At 51.3% G+C, this 19,184-nt stretch overlaps 1 protein-coding gene across 1 annotated transcript in view; it reads right to left on the bottom strand.

Moving 5' to 3' along the window:
* The window catches only part of SDK2 (sidekick cell adhesion molecule 2), a 199,388-nt gene that overhangs the window by 139,282 nt on the left and 40,922 nt on the right, over positions 1-19,184 (bottom strand). The window contains 1 exon segment of the mRNA XM_007959888.1: positions 2,501-2,740. Within this exon segment, the coding sequence (XP_007958079.1) occupies positions 2,501-2,740 (240 nt within the window).

Raw genomic sequence — 19,184 nt, 5'->3', positions numbered from 1 at the left:
CTATGTGTTGGCATGAGGTGGCATTCATCCTGCTGGGGACAAGCACCTACCTGCAATGCCACTGGGAGTGGAATAACACAGACCTGGGGCATCCCTCTGATTTACCTGAACCCTGACCTCAGCAGGTAATCACTACCCTGCTCCCCTTTCACCCCATTTTCATTTTTCTCTTCTTGCCCTCAAGCAGCAGCGTGGTGGGGGCACTGCCTTGGAACTCTGCAGTCATGGGTTCTTGCCCTCAAGTGGCTGTGTCCTGAGGGCACAGAGTCCCGCAGTCACGGGTTCCAATCCAGCACTGATACTCCCTCACTATATGATCCCGCACACTTCTAAACCTCGCCGAGCCTTGGCTTCCTTTTCAGTAACATGGGGATGGGGAGTCCTGCTCTGCAGGCTGGGATAAGGTCCAGAGTCTTGGGCATGTGCCGTCTGGTTTTGCCAGGTCTCACCTTGACCTGCACCCAGAATCCCTGGAAAGTAGGTGGGGAGGCGGGCTGGACAGTGCATTCTTCAGTTTCCACAATGAGAAGAGGGGCTCCAGGATGAGATGGGTTTGCCAAGCAAGGGAGGAGACAGAGATGTAGCTTCCAGGCCCAAGGAGGGGTGTTCCCTCCTGCAACCCATCTCACTACCAGCGCCATGTGAGGCTTGTGGGAATCTTGTGAGGGTGAGCTTGTTTCTCAACGGCCAAATTGGGTTTTCTAGGGTTTCCCCAACTTTCTGGTTTTAGGGCCCCAAAGGACCAGCCAAGACCAGAGGACTCCTGAGACTATTTCCCTAAATATTCTTTAAACCTCAAACCATCCTGAGATCACCTTTCAGTGAAATAGCAGAGTGGCCCACAAAACACAGGATATTACCCCAAAGAATGGTGCTCCACTGAAGAACCATCCACACGAGACCAAAAGGTCCACATTTACTCTAAGGTCAAGATGAGAAGATAAGAGGACAGGGACACTAGAGTGCTGGAAACAGAACAACCAGAATGCAATGAAAGAGAATGTTGACATGCTGTAAAAAACATAACTAATGTCACTGACTAATTTGTGTGGAAATTGACAAATGTGTGTCTAACTTGCTGTGTAAATTTTCACCAGAAACATAATACAATATTATTAAAAACATAAGTGTATGTAATTTTTCCTCACAACAATGACTGTTGGCATTGGCTGGATGCTGGGGTCTCTTGTCTCAATGAATGCTCCTGGCAAGCAGAGGAAGTAGCAGAATGAGACACATCGTACAGCTGAGGACCTGACCAGGGTGAGCCGACTGCAGCCCTTCCCCAGGCCTGTGGACTCCACACTGGCTGAAGGCAGCTCCGTGGGGTCCTATCTGCACCGATGGCTGCCTGGCATCCATCATTTTAATTCAGGGCTTTGCCGCTCTCTGGAGTACAGCAAGCTGCCGTTAGTGCTGATTCATGGGGACAATCCATCCTCCACTTTTGATTACGGTTGTTTTCCATAATTATTATAAACACTCTCTGCCTCACTTGAAATTTTCTTTTAGATCTTTCTCCCCCACTTCTCTCCAAGCAGCTGGCTCCCTCAGGAGCTAAACCAGAGGCGAGACGGTGGCTCTGGAAGATTGGGGTCTTTGTTTTTAAATTCTAGGACCCACTAAGGCTTCCTACACTCTCATGCTCACAGCACAGTCCTGGACCCCCTGGAAAGAACCCCAGAAGGGGACTGCTCGTAACCAGCCCATATCTGGCAAACAGTAGATATTTTAGGGTAAGGGACAAAGTTGCTGTTGTTGTTGCTATGTGCCGTCAAATCGGACCTGACTCATAGCGACCCCTCCTTGGGTTGCGGAGGTAGTATCACTACAGAAGTAGATTGCCCAACCTTTCTTCCAAGGAGTGGCTGGTGGGTTTGAACTGCTGGCCTTCTGGTTAGCAGTCAAGTCATGGAGATATTGACTGATGTCTGGGGCTCTGGTCTCTGAGATACTGTTGGGGTCTCTGAAGCTGTCCACCCATTCCTCCAACTGAGGAGCTCTGCTGGGGGTGGGGTTGGGGAGAAGGCTGTTATCCCAGTGACTCAATGAGGGCTCACCACTTTACCGCTGCCTCACTCTACTCCTCTGGGGACCCTGATTGTCACCTTCCCTCTTCGAGTTACGGTACCCACTGTGAGGCATCTCCCAGTGCCCCCTGAAGATCACGGGTCTCCATGCTGTTATTGTTCCAGGGCTGAGTCCGTTGGAGGATGGAAATGTTGAGGACATGGGGGCTCTAGGAGGTCTCCAAGCAGAGTGTCGTAGTGAGAGAGATTCAGGCTGGCCGTTAAGAAGACCCCAAGTACAGGGAGGACCCCATAGGAGGTCATCAAAGCAGGTGGGACCTCTTTCAAGAAAAGAAGTGGCTGGTCCCATTTCAAGAACGCTGAGCCCAGGGCCAGGAGTCACTACTGAGAGGTGTGGCTGTGGAGAACTCCCGCCACCTCCAAGGCCTTGGTTTATCCACTGTAAAATGAGGGTACCGGTCTGGACAAACCAGGGGGGCACCCTCAGCACCAAGTGAGCAGGGCAGGGCATGGCTGGAGTAGGTGTGGCCCAGAGGGTGGCCGGAGGATGGGAGCCTGACACCCGCCCCTGCCCCCCGCCCGCCCGTTTGCCGTGGTACTCACAGGCCACCTGGACCTCAGTCTGTCGCTGCAGCAGAGCGCCCATCCGGTTCCGCACGACGCAGCGGTAGAAGCCAGCATGGGTGCGGTCCAGGCTGGTGATCATGTACCTGGGGGCAGAGGACACAGCCAGTGAGCAGGGATGCGGTTCAGACTGAGGTCAGAGGTCACCATAGCATCCTCTTCTAGATGAAGAGCTCCAGAGGGCTCTGGGCTCTCGGGCCATGCCATGGGGTCACAGAGAGACCCTTTCTACAAGGCATTGCTCAGCCACCCAGGGAGTAGCCTGCGCTTCCCTGATGGGGGGAGGTGCTGGGTCAGAGCCCTCCATCCGCCCAGTGACCAGGCCTCCCCAGGCTGTGTCAGGTCTGTGGAGTTGGCTAGTCTCCCTGCCTGTGACCCACACCACTGAGAACAGTAGAGATATGCTGTATTTTTTATTTTTTTGCCAGGCACAGGATTGTGTTGTAAATATTAATTGAAATTGATGGAGGTGACAGAGGCAGGGACATTGACATGTTTCCCAAAATGTTCTGCATCAGTCCCTCAAATCACAGACAGCTCGGTCACATTCCTGTGATGGGAACAGCCAGAGCCTTTGGATCAAGACTGGTTGCCAGTGGCCGTGGGGTCCAGGGCCAGGATGCAGGACTCAGAGGTAGCTCCCCGGAAGCCCTCTCTAGGAGCACGTGGTGCTCCAAAGAGCAGCAGAGGGGGCCATGGGAAGAGCATTCAAGGTGGGGTGGGTTCACCTGGCCAGGAGGCAGGGAGGATGAGGGTCAATGGGAGGAGCCTTGGCAGTGAGACCAGGTGAATGGTGCTCTTTGCTGTTGGGTGTAGTCATGTCTATTCCAACTCATAGCGACCCCCAAGTGACAGATTAGAACTGCCCCATAGGGTTTTCTCTCTCTCTATATATATATATATATTTAATTTTTATTGTGATTTGGGTGAAAGTTTACAGAGCAATTTCATTTTCGATACAGCAGTTTATACACATTTTGTTTCATGACATTGACTGCATTCCCCACAATGTAATAGCTCTCTTCCCACTTGCTCTCTGTAGTTACCTCTTCCCATGTCCTGCCCTCCCATGCACTCCTGCCCTCTGAGCTATCTCCCTGTGCAACTCTGCCCTTCTGTTCTCCCATGATTGATCGTTCTCAGGAGTGTATCTCCCTGAACGTAACTGTTCACCCCATATGCCTGTCTGTTGTTTGCCTGGAAGCCACAGAAGTCAGTTCAGTTCCAGACCAGAAGGGTAACTAGGGACCACAGTCTTAGGGGTCTTAGGGGTCTCACCTGGCTCCATCAGACCAGCAGACTCCATAGGGCTTTCTAGGGGGTCATCTTTACAGAAGTAGATTGCCACATCTTTCTCCCAGAGGGGGACAGTGGCTTTGACCGCCAACCTTTTGATTAGCAGTTGAGCGCTTAACTATTTGCACCACCAGGGTTCCTTTGGATGGTGCTCTTTGGTATGACATGGGTTGGGGACCAGGAGCTAGTTCCCCAGGCAACCGTATATGATCACCTTTCCCATCCCTGGACAACAGTTCAGCAGGACCCTCAGAGGAACAAGGGGCCATGACCAAGATGTTGCTCCCAGATCCTTGGGTGTTCTATGTTGTTGACTTAGTGGACATGTTCACTGCCACCTGCCTCCAGGTGTGCCAAGCCTGGGACAGAGCAACCTCATTTCCAGGAGTTGCAGTTTTGTTTTACAGCAGTTCTGGCGGGGGGAGTGGGCCTGTATTCACATCTTCATCATCATCATCGTCATCATCTTCACCAGGATAACAATAACAGCTACCACTTTCTGGGCCCCATCTCCGCGTCAGCTACTGGGTTAAGTCTCTTCATTTCCACCCATCTCCATGTCAGCTACTGTGTTAAGCTCATGCCTCGTCATTTCACACAGCAGTTCCCAGACTATTGGAGATCATGGGCCAGTAAAAATTTAAAAAATGGGAGTCGACATAAGACTGCCAAATTTTCATTTGGCCAAGTAAGATCATTAAAACCAACCAACCAAACAGGGAAAAGAAACAAACCAAACCAGAACAAAACTCCACAAAAGTGCCAGGGAGAGAAAAATAAATAGAAATAGCATTTTATTTTAAAAAAGACACTTATGAGATTACAAACAGGAAAAATAATCACAGCTTTAAGGCACTTTTTAACGTATTTTCATCTTAAACATATGAGCAGCCCATTCCACTATCCTCCCCTTCCTCATTTTATGTGCACAGGCAACAGCGTTGTCATGGGTCAGCATTGGCGAGGCGAACATTGTGGAGGTCCCTGGGTGGCACAGTTTGCACTCGACTATTAATCGGAAGGTCAGCGGTTCAAATCCCTCCAGTGGCCCCTTGGAAGAAAGGCCTGGCAATCTGCTTCCAGAAAGATTAAAGCCAAGAAGTTTACTTGGAGTTCACTTGGTAACATATGGGGTCGCCAGGAGTTGGGATCTACTCCACGTCAGTGGGTTTGGTTTTAACCCGTGGAGTTGCTACTTTGACTAGAATCCCTGTTTTGGAGGTAAGGAAACTGAGGTTCATCAAGTCTCTTGACCTGAGGCCTCCTATGAAGTTCTGACGCTAGCTCCAGCGGTTAGGCAGTCCAGCCTTGAGGTCAGGCTCCCAGCACCGTGCCTTCCCCAGGCTCACGGTGGCCGTGTGCCCAGTGCGCACAGCACTTGCCAGAATTCTCTGGCTGCCCAAGCCCCTTATCTTTGCCACCGGCTGCAGCTCTTATCTGTCCGGTGCTGCTGTGCAGAGTGGAGATGGGAGATAGCAGGCAACCTGGCTCTGGAAATTTCCCTCCTCTCCGCCATCCTCAGCCCTGTCACCAGTGGCTCTCTCGCTGGCCCCTCTCCCATCTCTCTCCAGGAGAGGCAGCTCTGAGGAAACAGTTGGGTTCTCCAAAGAAGTATGGTGACCAGAGAGGGGAGATGGAAGGAGAGGAAGGCTGCAAACCTACTCTCAGAAGTGGAATCCAATATTAAAAAGCACTGAGGAGAAAAACGAACAGAAATGGCCAATAAACTCATGAAAAAGTGCTCTACCTCCTGGCAGGGGTGGATTAACCAGTAAGCACAGCACGCACCGGCTTACAGTAAGCAAAGTATGCATGAGCTTAACTGTGTTTACTTACTAATCTGTAGTGAACAGCTTCACACAGATTTCAGCAGGTCAAATTGTTCACCACAGATTAGCAAGTAAGCACACTTAAGCATGTGTATACCTTGCTTATTGGGTAATCCGTCCCTGCCTCTGTCACAGAGAATGAAATTCTAATCAAAACAACGCCAAGACGAAATAGTCACGCATCAGACTGCAGGAGATTTACAGTGTGATGGTACCCAGGTTGGCAAGAGTGAGGGGGCAGGGGAGGCGTACTCTGAGGCCTGTTGGTGGAGGTATAAAGTGATCCAGTCTTTGGAGCAGAATCTATCAAGATTAAAATATGCATGCCCTTTGATGAGAGGTGGCACTCTTGGGAGCTGGCCTTTTGGATATGCTTGCAAAAATGTAACAAAGAATATGGACAAGGATGTTCACTGTAGCACTGCTTGTACTAGCAGAAATAAGCAGACAGACACTGGAAGCAAGTGAAATGTCCATCAAAATGGAACTGCGTCAATGAATAATGCTGCAGCCCCGAGGGGCAGGAGAAGCACCTGTAAAGGCTGAAATGGAAGCTCTGGAGACACACAAGAGAAGTCAAGGCAGAGCGGGGTTCTTGGGTAAAAACCAAACTCGGCCCACTGCCGCCAGGTAGATTCCGAATCACAGCGCCCCTGGAGGACAGAGTAGAACTGCCCCATAGGGTTTCCAAGGCTGTCTCTCTACGGAAGCCAACTGCCTCATCTTTCTCCTGCAGAGTTACTGTGAGTTCGAACTGCCAAGCTTTTGGTTAGAAGCTGAATGCTTTACCCACTGTACCACCAGAGCTCCTTGTGAGTAAAAACAGGAGGTAGCAGAAAGTTAACCAACATCACAGCTGATGCTGGGGACAAGAATGATGATGCATTCTTGTTATTATTGCTGGCTGCCATGGAACTGTCCACGCCCCAGCCCCAACCCCCCAGCAACTCATGGCAATCCCACACACAATGAAAGGCCACGCTGCCTTGTCCTACTCCATCCCCATGACTGGGTTCAGACTGGACCACTATGATCACAGAGTTCTCCCTGGCTGTACTGCAGAAGTAGATCGCCAGGCCTTTCTTCCTGGTCTATCTTAATCTGGACGCTCTGTGGAACCCCGTTCAGCATCATAGCAGCCTGCAGTTGCCTTTTACTGATGCAGGCTACAAACCCCTAGCTTCATGTGTAGGGCCGTGCCAACTGACCCAATAAAGATAATGTGTGTTTGTGGTAAAAAAAAAAAAAAAAAAGGCAAGGCATGGTGAAAATGGTATGATACCCTTTGGGTAAACTGAAATTGAAAATAGTACACACAAACACGTACCCACAGACATACTGGTATGGACATAAAAGTTGTCAAGATGGATAGGAATGTGTTATGTCCCTTTTGGGAGATGTATAGGGGACGGGGAGGCTGGGAAACTTGCTCTTTGATTTTATGTCTTTCTATGCCATTAGAATTTTCTTTATCGTATGCATACATTGCTTTTAAAAATAAAATTAAAAAATGCACTTTGTGCGTATAATTTAAGTATACATTATAAAACAGCCACCGGGGACTCGTTGGATCCGGATTTGTTTGCTGAGGTCAGTGATGTGTGGGGAAATTTAAACTTTAATGAAAGCAGACTTCGGCAGAACATTCTAGTTGCGTCAGCCAGAAAAGCCCCAGACCACCTGGGCGTCCCCTCCCCTGGATGGCAGTGAAGCAAGGGCGGTCCCTGGCCCCCTGGTCCTGCTCTGTGGTTGCCGTTGGGGTGGGGTCCGCCCTGGCATCTCCTGCCTCCTCCAGGGCATCTCTCTCTCTGACGCTCCAGGCCTCAAAGACCTATTTCTAGCTTGTAGGCAACATTATTTAAAGTAACAGTTCCACCCACTGTCTTTCCTACTAGGAAAACCCACTTCACTCCACCCAAATTGCAGCTCTCCTCATCGGGCTCCCAGGCGGTGGGGAGGCAGTTGGCCAGCGTTTCTTTTGCAAACCCAGTGCTGTAAGCTTCCCTGATGATGACAGTAACTGGTCTCATTATCCCACAGCGCAGGGCCCCCCCGCCCCCGGGCTGTACACACTCAGCCGGAGCTCTGCTGCCCCACCCACCTGGCTGCTGGCCTGGCCAGGAACTGAATGGGCCGGCCCAGTCCAGGTTCTCCACCAGAGAGGCAGGGGCATGGGTGAAATGGAATCTGAAGGACAGCCAGAGAGGGAGTGGAGTGTGGTGTTGGAGAAAGCATGGGGCTTCCCAGTTAGGAAGACCCAGGCTGGACTTGTGCGTCTGTTCGTTCTTAGTTGTGTGGCCTGGGCAAGTTGTGAAGCCTCCCAAGCCTCAATTTCTCCATCTGTAAAATGGGGACAGTACTGCCCATCTGTGATGTGTGGACTATAGGAGGCACTGGCCCCACATGCCTGGTCCAGGGCAGGTACAGGTGCTGCACATGAGAGAGCAGGTTTATGCATCACTGGCCGGAGTGCAAGGTATTGTGGTGAGGAGGGGAGCTGCCGCATGATGGAGGTGTTCAGAGAGGAGGGCCAGGAGGGCGTGGCTGGAGACAGTGGGGTCCCAGGTGTACACCCATTCAGGGAAGCACGGAGTTCCTTGCCTGGAAGGTTCCTTGTTCACAGATGTGAACCCCAACTGGCCCCAACACCAGTGAAGGAGCTGCCACACCCTCCTGGTCATCTGGTGCTTCTCACCTATAGAGGGACCTCAGTCCTTCAGCTGCCAGCAGGGATAATGTCCTCTTGTCCTGTCTCCTCAGGGACACTGGGGACAGCAAGCAAATAACAAATTCTCTTCTAAGGCCACTCCTGTCAGCCTTGGACACCCTCTGGTCCTCTTCTAGCCAGTCTGATTTCCCCACCTTCTGGTCACCTCTGCTGGGGGAGCAGCTTGAGCCTACAGGCAGGGCAGGTCAGCGTTGGCCTCTTCCTGGTTGACCTGCAGCCTCATTCTCCATCCAACAGGAGAGTCATAAAGGTGTGGCCTCCAGGTGCTGGTGAACCATCCATCCATCCATCCATCCATCCATCCGTCCGTCCATCTGTCCATCTATCCATCCATCCACCCATCTATCAATCATCTAGCTAGCTTCCCATCATCTATCTGTATTGAGTTGTCTACCAATCACATTTATCTTTCTATCTAATGGGAAATATATCCACACGATTCCAAAATCAAGGAACAAAAAAAGGTGCATGGTGAAATTTTCTTCCACCCGTCTCCTATTGCTCCATCCTCATGGCTTCCAACACACACACACACACACACACACACACACACGCTGAGGAAACCACTGTTACGAGTTATTAAGTATCTTTTCAGAGTTCCTTTATGCAAATGCAAGCAAATGTACATTTATAACCCCTCCTCCTTTTTAAAAGTATGAAACATGGCACTGTTGTGCTCCTTGCTTGGTGCCCATAACAGTGCACCTTGGAGATCTTGTCACAGCTGTATAGATCGCGCCTCAGCCTTTCTGACAACTGCAGAGTATCAAGGAATCTTTTTGATGCAGGAAGCTTGGCTTCCAGTTAGGTGGTCAAAGGGAGCAGCAGAGAGAGGGTCCTAAGAGCAGGGCTCGGGGCAAGGTAGAAAGAGGGGCAAAGGAAGACCCACTTCTTTATCCTGTCACAGGCTGTCCTAATGTTAACCCAGCAGGACCCACCAGCTCGGTCCTTCCCCTGCCCAAGTTGCAGAGATGGGCTCGGGGTGCAGGGCGCACAACAAAGACAGCACGGAGAAGAGCCAAGACAGATAATTGGATTCTTAGAGACAAGAGACGGGCAGGAGAGAAAGTCACTGCCTAACAAATGTGGCATCTCCCCCGGCACGGGGGGGGGGAAAGCCTACGATGCCCTTTTTGGTTCGAGTCCTTGAGTGTCACAGCTGATATTTAAAATGGTTCTTACTCCCATTGAATAAGATATTTCAATTCCATGAAGCTGTCAGGAGCTGGTGCGGACACTAGAAATAATAGGCACACTCTCCTTGTATTGTCCTCGTTAATAAATCAGATGCCTAGGGATGCAGGTGGCAATGCTCACATGGAGAAAGTGTGTGTGTCCATACATGTCCATATGCAACACACATGCACACATGTGCACACACGTGTACAGGCGTGCACATTCTACCACACTTGTGCACACACAGGCACACACTCATGTTCACACACCCACATGCACACTCATGAATACAAACCCATGCACACAACATGCTCACACATGCTTTTGCAAATACAGACACATATTTGTGCACACATATGCACACACTCATGCACACATGTCCATTCAAGCACACACTTGTGTACTCATGCACACATGCATGCACGCACACTTGTGCACACAGGCACAGTTTCCAGAGTGAACACACATCACAGACACTTCCACCCAAGGGCCCCTGGGGCTCACATGTGTCCACCCTGTCAGGTCCCTCCCTGCTCCCCACTCACACTTAGAACACAGACAAAGGCACTGAGGCATCCTCCTGAAATGTGCTCCAGAGAAACCAGTGTCCACACGCAGACACACACGCCCACCCAGAATGCACTGCCTAGGGGCAGGCGCCCTCTGCCGCACAGGTTCTGAGACCCTGCTGCCTACAGCTTTCCTTCTCCACAGGCCTGTGTGTGTGGCGGGGGAGGCTGTAGAAGGGGGACAGTGCAGAATTGGGGTTTGGGGGATCAGAGCTCCGTGGCCTGCCTCTTCCCTTCCTTTGCAAACTGTGAAGTGTCCCTGGGATTCCCTTCCTGGCTGGCCAGAGGCACCTGTGGGGACACAGGTCCAGGTGGGGAGGAGGTGAGGCCCATTGGCTGGGAGTGGAGCTCAATACCCCATCCCCGCCTCTGGCCTGTCCAAACCCCGCCTCCAGCTTCATGGCTGTGGGTGGGCTCTCAGCACTCAAATGGCTGTGCTCAAGGGAAAAGGGAGCTGGGCCGCCACCTCATGGGCTTTCATGCTAGGCTGTGCGCATGTCCGTGTGTCCTCAGACACAGAGGTGCACCAGCCCATTCCTGCAGCAGGGAGACTCAGGTGGTACCCCGTGAACTGGGCACCAGGGTGGTGGTGGGCGAGTAATGGACACCACACTGGTGGTAGGCTTTTACAGACAGCCTTCAGGAGAGACAGCTAAAGCCTGTTCAGGGCAATTTAAAGGAGAAAGGACATGTACCAGGTAATTAATAATAATTTTTATAACCTACTCCTCACTTATCGACTATCTCATTATCCGACATTTTACATTTACGACAGCAGTAAAAAATCTACTATTCAACTATTTTGTGCATTAACGATGTACCTTCAGCAGTAACGCATGCTGAGTGGGGAGGTGAGAAGAGTGGAGGTTATGTGTCAACTGGCTGGGCTGTGATTCTCAGTGGCCTGGCAGTTATGTCATGATGTACTCATCCTCCGTTTATCCATAATGCTGATTTCCACATAACAGGTTGGCCTTTGGAATATAACCGTGTCAATACGTAAGGAGTGGGTATATTGCTATTATTGTATAGTTATGTATTATTATATAATAATCAATGCACTGTGTAACTGATATAAAAGGAGCTCTGGTGGTGCAGTGGTTAAGGCATTTGGCTGCTAACCAAAAGGTCAATGATTCAAACCCACCAGCTTCTGCTCCGCAGAAGAAAGATGGGGAGGTCTGCTTCCGTAAAGATTTACTGCCTTAGAAAACCCAATGGGGGTCGTTATGATTCAGAATCGACTTGGTGGCAGTGAGGTTGCTTTGTGTGATAACTGATATAATAGTCACTATCATTATAAGGAAGAGCTCTGGTAGCGTAGTGCCTAAGGCACCTGACTGCTAACCAGAAGGCTGGCGGTTCAAGCCCACCAGCCACTCCTCGGAAGGAAGATGGGGCAATCTACTTCCGTAGTGATACTGCCTCAGAAACCCAAGGAGGGGTCGCTGTGAGTCGGGTCCGACTCAAGGGCACATAACAACAATAACAACATCATTATAAGGAAATGTCACTGTTCTGAGGGTTTTACATATACTAACTTCTTTGATACTCACAACGCCCCAGGAGGCGGGTACTAAGAGAAACCTCAGTTTACAGATGGAAAAGACTGAGGCTTGGAGATGCTAAGTAATGTGCCCCAGTCTGCAAGTCAGCACCTTGTACGTGCGATAGTCTAGCACGCAGAGAAGGTCAAACCTCAAATGGAGATGCACCCAAAAGCTCGGGTCTCTCTGGGGTTTGCGTTGAGAGAGGGCAGTTTTGACACCTGCCCCTTCCCCTTAGACATACAGACACTGACAGAGGCAAATACAGATATTTCGGAGCTGGCCCTAAGCATTTGATTTGAACACACTGAAGACCACTGTTGCTAAGCACTGACCTGACTGGGAAGCACAGAGACCCAAGAAGGAGGTTGATTGCTCAGGGAAACCCTTTTGTGGGTCTTTTGATTGTAGAAGGGAAGGCCTGGCTATGGGAGGGGTTGAAACAAACAGAGCTCAACTGTTTTGTTTGTTAAAGTCACTGGAGTATGGAGGTTTCTTCTTGGCAGCCCCCGGGGTCCTGAACTCACCAGGAGTGGGCAGAAGGGAAGGGTGGGAGAGACAGAAGATCTCCACACAGGAAGTCGTTGGAACCTGGGGACAGGCTGCCTGGGAGGATGATGTCAGGAGGATACACCCTGCGGTGAGGCCGACAGTGCAATTCCAGAGCCCTGATTTCTGGCCTTCTATTTTAGGCTGTTTCCATCCTGTACCATAATTCCCCTCCCACATCTTCAGTTAGAGTCGGCGGCGACAGCACACGCAGCTTGTCAGGGTGCTTTGGGGAAGGAGGGAGGGGTGTGTGGGGAGGAGGCAGCAGGCTCAGGAGGGGAGGGGCTGAGAGAGCATGGAGGATGGATTCGGATCCTGGAACTGGAGATGAGCAAGAGGTGGCAGGCGATCCTAGGAGAGACGAGCACTGCCCTCAGAGTCCTTGGAAGACTGGGGAGGGCCCTGGACACTTGTCCCCACACAGAAAGAGGGCGGACATGTGGACACTAAAGGACACGGTGGCCCTCGGAGGTGGAGGACTTGGGTACAGTGGGTCCCCCATACCTGGGGGACTGTAGGCTGGAGGGGTGGTAACCGCAGGGGACAGAGGGGAAAGGAGGCATGAGTCTAACTATGGAACATGGCAGAAAAGTGATGCTGGGTTGAGAATGGCAGGTCCATCCATCATCCATGTCTTCAACTCATGCTCTTAGGCACATAGAGAATCACGCGGAACTTCAGAGGGGTGGGTCCACCCCCTTACTGTACAGGTGAGAGACGGAGGTGCAGGACCAGGGAAGACTTGCAGGTGTGGCAAGCACGGCTGCGCATCAGGGGTCCGTGAAGACCCCACCTCCAGGGAGTGAAAGCACCCCAGGGCTCCTCTCTCCCTCCCTCCACCAAACTCCTGACAGTTTCTGATGAAACCCAGCTGCCCGTCACTTCTCCCCACAGCCTGCAGGGTTCCTCTGCCCTCTGCTAAGGTGTCTCCCCCAGGGCTCTCAGACTGATCAAAATTTACTTTAATGTCCTATTTATTTGCATGTCTCCCCGAGGCACCACAGCTAGAGCGATGCACGGCACATGGCAGGTGATGAGCAATATTTTCTGGACGAGTCAATGAAATGGCCGGTATGGAAGGCAAATCGTGATCCCCAGAGATGGCCTCGTCCTAATCCCTGAAGCCAGTGAATGGGTTTGCTCACACGCTAAAGGGTTCTATCAGATTAAGGCTCTTCAGATGCGGACCCGATGCTGGGTTATCCAGGGGGCCTAATGCCATCCCAAGGATCCTTACAAGAAGGAGGCAGGAGGCTCAGAGGAGGGAGAAGGAGATGAGAAGGTGCAAGTACAGGTCAGAGGTCAGAGTCATGTGGGGCCACAAGCCAAGGAATGCGGGCGGCCTCCGGACCCCGTGAAAGGCAAGTACTTGGACCCTCCAAAAGCACCACCCCTCGACAGCGCCTTGATTTTAGACTCCTGACTCCCCAAACTGGAACAAGCGTAAACAATAACAACGACCGTGCCATCACTATTACAAGTAATAATAATATTATAATTAATAATATGATTGTAAATAATAACGAGATAAATTTGGGCTGTTGTAAGCCACTTTGTTGGTGGTAATTAGTTACAGCAGCAATAGGAAACAAACACGGCCAGGTTCGCTTTAGGTTAGGAGTCCTGGTGGCACAGTCGTTAAGTGCTCGGCTGCAACTGAAAGGCTGGCAGTTAGAACTGCTCCATGGGATAAGATGTGGTGTTACATGAAGATTTACGGCCTTGGAATCCCTATGGGTCAGTTCTGCTCTGTCCCATAGGGTCGCTAGGAGGCAGAATCAACTCCATGTCAATGAGCAATGAACTCCAGGCTGGGGATGGGGCCGGGGCCAGGCCTGGGCAATCTCTCTGACAAGGGGGAAAGGGCAAGTGGGGCGGGGTGAGGGAGGATGGCATGCGCCCTTTGAAGAACCTGAAGAACCAGGTGGCTGTGAAGCTGAGCCAGGCTGGATGCAGACCTGCCTGAAGGCGTTGAGGGACAGCACACATGCGGGCTTCCGGGCCCACCTTCTGATGGATGATCTGCGTCAGAAGTGGAGGAGGTGCTGCAGGGCCTTCCCCTACCCTGGCCTCCTTGCCCCCCTGACCTGAGTGTGGCCCTGAGCCCCTGCTCGGCCAGGGAAGCCTGACCTCGGTCCTGGGGTCAGTAAGCATGGTGCCTGCGGTGTCATTGAGCTGGAGGCCGCTGGCACTGGGGACAGCCTCTGGCTAGGGGTCAGCCAAGGTAGGGCGTCTGCCAGCTCTGTGACTTTCTGGGCCAATTAACCACTCTCACTGAACCAGGACAAGGACTTCATTAAGCTGTTGTCTGTCAGCCTGCAGATTCCCACAGAGATCTGCGGGGGGCCAGAAACAGGTGGGGGAGGAAAGAGGCCTGGAGGGAGATGAGAGTGGGCGACCTGGGAGCCAGGCAGCCACCCAGCACAATGGGACTGTCACTTTCTGGGAAAGCAGCAGGACTCCTTCTCTGGTAACAAAAATAGCACCAACTTCAGGTCTTGAGCAAAACACCTGGCGTGCACTGTCTGACTTCAGTCTCTCATCTGGCATGGAGTGCGGGCATTCCCACTGCATTTTGTAGGTCCTGAGATCAGAATGGTTGAGCACATTGCCCAAGGTCACCCAGCTCCGAGGCCGCAAAGAGAGACTGGATTCTGGAACTGCCTGTCTCCAAATGTGTTCCTACCTTGCCCTGCCCCCTGACCTGTCCAAGGTCCTCCGTTTCTTTCCCACAAAGTGACATGCCCTGACCCAGGGACTGGGTCTGAATCCCCAAGGGACTTGCCCACTGCCTAGTCCCATAAGCAGCAGGACCACTTTGCAAAGTGGAGTGGGACAGAGATGTAACATCTTATTCCTGGAAGCAGAAAGGAACGAAGGGACAGGGCAGTTACAAGGGCCCGGGGTGCATGGAGTTAAAACGGGAAGAGGGTTCAATTTGGATTCAAAAAAGAAGACCCGGAAGGAAGAGATCCTGAGGTTTGAGGGGGCGGGTGGTTATTGTTTTAAAAAAAGAAGGAAGAGAAAAAGTGTGTCTCCTCTCACTTGGCTGACAATTAGGCCTCGGAATTTTCTCCCGAGGCCCCTCCGGCTTCCTCCCAGCCAGCTGTGGGGCCTGGTTGCCCTCCTCAGCTCCTTTGTCCCAGCTCTTGGCACCCAGCTGAAATGCATTCTGATCCTTTTCATGTGGAGCTGGATCAGAAAGGAAATTAAATTTAAACAAACCGATAAAAACCTGTGTGGAAATCAGGCCCCAAGCAACCAGGCGGTTCTCTCTTCACAGCCTGACCTAGGTGCGCCAGGCTGAGCAGGCACGTTGATTGGCTTCCTTCAAGCTCCTTCCCGGCTCCCCAGCGTCCAGGGGAACAGGGTGCCCTTTAATGGCCTCTCAGGCCCAGGGGTGGAGAAAAACCAAAACTAAACCCAAGCCAGTTGCCATGAAGTCGATTCAGACTCACTGTGACCCTGTGTGTCAGAGCACAACTGTGCTCCCTGGGTTCTTCGATGGCTGATGTTTCCAAAACAGATTGCCAGGCCTTTCTTCCAAGGTGACTCAGGGGACTTGAACCACCAAGCTTTCAGTTAGTAGCTTCTTGTTTAATCATTTGTGCCACCCTTGGGGGTGGAAAATTTGCCTCCTAATTAGAGAGTCTCATGCCTCAAGCTGAGAGTGGAACGAGGTGGCCCAGGAGTCTCTGTCCTCACTTTGCAGCCTGCGGGACCCCTGGTCTTGGAGGAAGTGGGTTCTGGGCTGCTGGGGGATCTCTAAGGGTGAGCTTCAGTCTAGGACTGAGCCTGGAGCAGAGTGGGCTAATGGGATAGCAGGAAGAGGGTCTGGAGTGACTAGAGGCCTGCGGCCGACAGAACTGGGGTGGGGGTGGGTCCTGGGGGAGGTAGGAAGCCTGAAGTCAGGAAAGGCTTTGGGGGGAGGTGCTGTCCAAGGTAGAGAAGGTGGAGGGTGGACCAGGGTCCAGGAAGAGGGCCCCAGGAGTGACAAGTGGGTGTCAGAATCCTCGACTGTGGCTGAGATGAGGACCACAGGGTCCAGCTTGTCAGGGAGGAAGTTTTGTTGAGCAGGGATCTGATGGATGGTGGGCGGCAGAAGGGTCAAGACCCTGACAGCTTCCTACACCCTTGCTGCTCGGCGTGTGGAGCAACTGTGTGGGCACCATCTGGGAACTGGTTAGAAATACAGTCTTGGGTCCCACCCCAGACATGCTGACTGCAAATCTGTACTTCAAGACATTCCCAGGGGGAGTTGTAAGTCCAGTAGGGTTTGAGAAATAAGGGTCTACAATGAGGAGGAAGAATGGGTGATATGGGAAAGTCTAAGAGGGAGGCTGTGGCCACAGAGTGGGAGGGCTGATCTGAAGACTTCAGGAACCAGATGACTCCAGTGGTCAGGGTCTGGCCTCATAAGTCCTCAGTTTGCCCATCTGTGAGATGAATCACAGGTCTTAAGAAACCCAGCTCTGGCCTCAGACAACCCTTCAGTCCAGTTCCTGCTCCACCACTCAGTAAACGGGACAGGGATGAAGGTCTTCAGAGCTCAGGCACCCCCTCTGAAGACCAGGCCAACAGGGTGTCTGTCCTGCAGACACACCAACAATCACCAGACAGACGGCACAGGACTGGGCAGTGTTTTGTTCTGTCGACACGGGGTTGCTGTGAGCAGGAGCCAGCTTGATGGCATCCAACAACCACCTTCTAGAAAATGCAAATAAGTACAGGCAGCACCACCACAATGCTCATTTGGAAAATACAGGCTTGTTCCAGTGTGATCAACATATCAGGAAACAATTTTTCACAATGTGAATTTTGCATTTGTGTCTGAATGAATTTGTCCACAAATAACACTAGGCAGGGGCTGAGAACCGTATCCAGCTGAACTCAGCCATGTAGGAAGACACAGGGACACACCTCTCAAGTATCTGCCAGTGACCCATGCCCACCTCTTGGTTCACCTTTCTGTCCGATTTCAGACGACCCTTCATCCACTACTTCACAACAACTCACCCTTCTGATGCTCACTTCCATAAGCAAACTGCAGCTGCTGTATTTATTGTAGTATTTATGCATTTCTTAACTGTTCACCATGTATAAAACCACCTTTATTAGCTTCCAATGTTTGTTTTTCCTTGATTCTTGCTAAGTCTTTAGTTCTTTTGTTTTTTTCTTTAAATTTTATTAATTTTGCTGTTGAGACAATACACAGCAAAACACACATTCATTCAACAGTTTCCACATGTACAATTTAGCGACACTGATTACATTCTTCGAGCTGTGCCCTTTTTTCAAATGTGCCATTAGTGAAGTTTTTGAGTGCTATTACCCTCCAACAACCACCCAGTGGTTTTTATTGAGTGATTCTACATAGTGTGGTGGGTTTTATGAATGTATATATCACTTTATAGCACAGAACTGACTGCAAAGGGCTTAGCACAGTGCCAGGCATTTGGCAAACTCTCAAGAAATATGTTTTTACATAGTTCATCATGATTATTAAGTACTTACCCCATATTGGAGTGCCTACAATGTGTCAGGCACTATGTGAGGCTCTGGGTGTTAGCAACAGTGATACCAACAGTCTTGTCTCCATGGTAGGGTGGTTCTAGCAGCACTAATGTTTAGCTGAAGATGTAACCACTGCTGCCATAGCCAGCTCAGAAACACACTCTACTTCCAGTTCATTCCTTGCCCCTTGCTACCCACCAGGACAATAGGGATGACTTCCCTGGAGGCAGCAGGGAAGGAGTGAAACATCTCAGCATCTCTGAATCTCAGGGAACATAGAGGAATGAAGACTCGGTCACCTCTGGGCTGGCACAGCTTTGCCCCAACCCCTTTAATTACTACAGAGCACAATGGCTAAGTCATACTAAGGTGTTCGTGGGGGTGGGGAGACAAATGGGCATCGGAAGCATTGCCTTGGAGAAGGGAGTGCCAGGTGGGGACTTAGTGAGCTGGGATGGTGTGAAGCCTGCAGAGCTCTGCCCGGCCCGCCTGCCCAGCTGAGTCCTACCCCTGATCTTTACGATGTTCTTGATTTCTCCAGGCCAGATGTTTGCAGGATTAATGGATGTGGATAAGTCTGAAGGATGCACCCAGTCACCTGACCCCAGCCTTCCCCACACCTGCCCGCAGCAGGTAGAGGGGAGCTGGGCTGAGTCTCCCCGGTCATCTTGCGGTGCTTGCTGGTAGCAGCCCTGGCAGGGCAGGAAGTACAGAGTAAGGTGTCCATGCCCCATCTCAGCAGATCTGGCTTACAGTCCACACTGATGCTGTCTACCTGGGGTGAGGCTCCAGGTGGCAAGGGGCTGGCCGTGCAGTCTTCTCAGCCACCCAGCAGGGGTGGCTCTGCTCCTCGCCCCCCTCCTCTGGCTCCCAGGCTCTGGGTTATAGCTCCCTTTGGAAAAGCGTGGACACCCTGCACTGAGGTCAGTAAACATGCGCCCAACACTGCCAGCTCTGTGCCATGGGCTTTGGGGACAAATGTGACTGTGTCATTGTTCTCACCTTAAGAGCACATAGCTAATATAATGCAGACATTGTGATTTCACAGACCAGTAAAATCTATCAAAAGAAAATTGCCTACACATACATACATGTATTTCCATATACACACATACATATATACATATGTATGTACGGTATGCATGTTGTTGCTAGGTGCTGTCGAGTCCATTCCGACGCATAGCAACCCTATGTACAACAGAACTAAAGACTGCCTGGTCCTGTGCCAGCCTCACAGTCATTGCCATCCTTACTTGAGCCCATCATCCCAGCCACCATGTCAATCTTTCTCTTTGAGGATCTCCCCCTCCCCGTTTTTTTTT

Source organism: Orycteropus afer, unplaced genomic scaffold (assembly GCF_000298275.1).
Source record: "Orycteropus afer afer isolate SDZICR_OR568_19922 unplaced genomic scaffold, OryAfe1.0 scaffold00018, whole genome shotgun sequence".
Classification (NCBI taxonomy): Eukaryota; Metazoa; Chordata; class Mammalia; order Tubulidentata; family Orycteropodidae; genus Orycteropus; species Orycteropus afer.
Note: the sequence above shows the minus strand (reverse complement) of the source record. Positions and strands in the feature narration are given on the sequence as shown.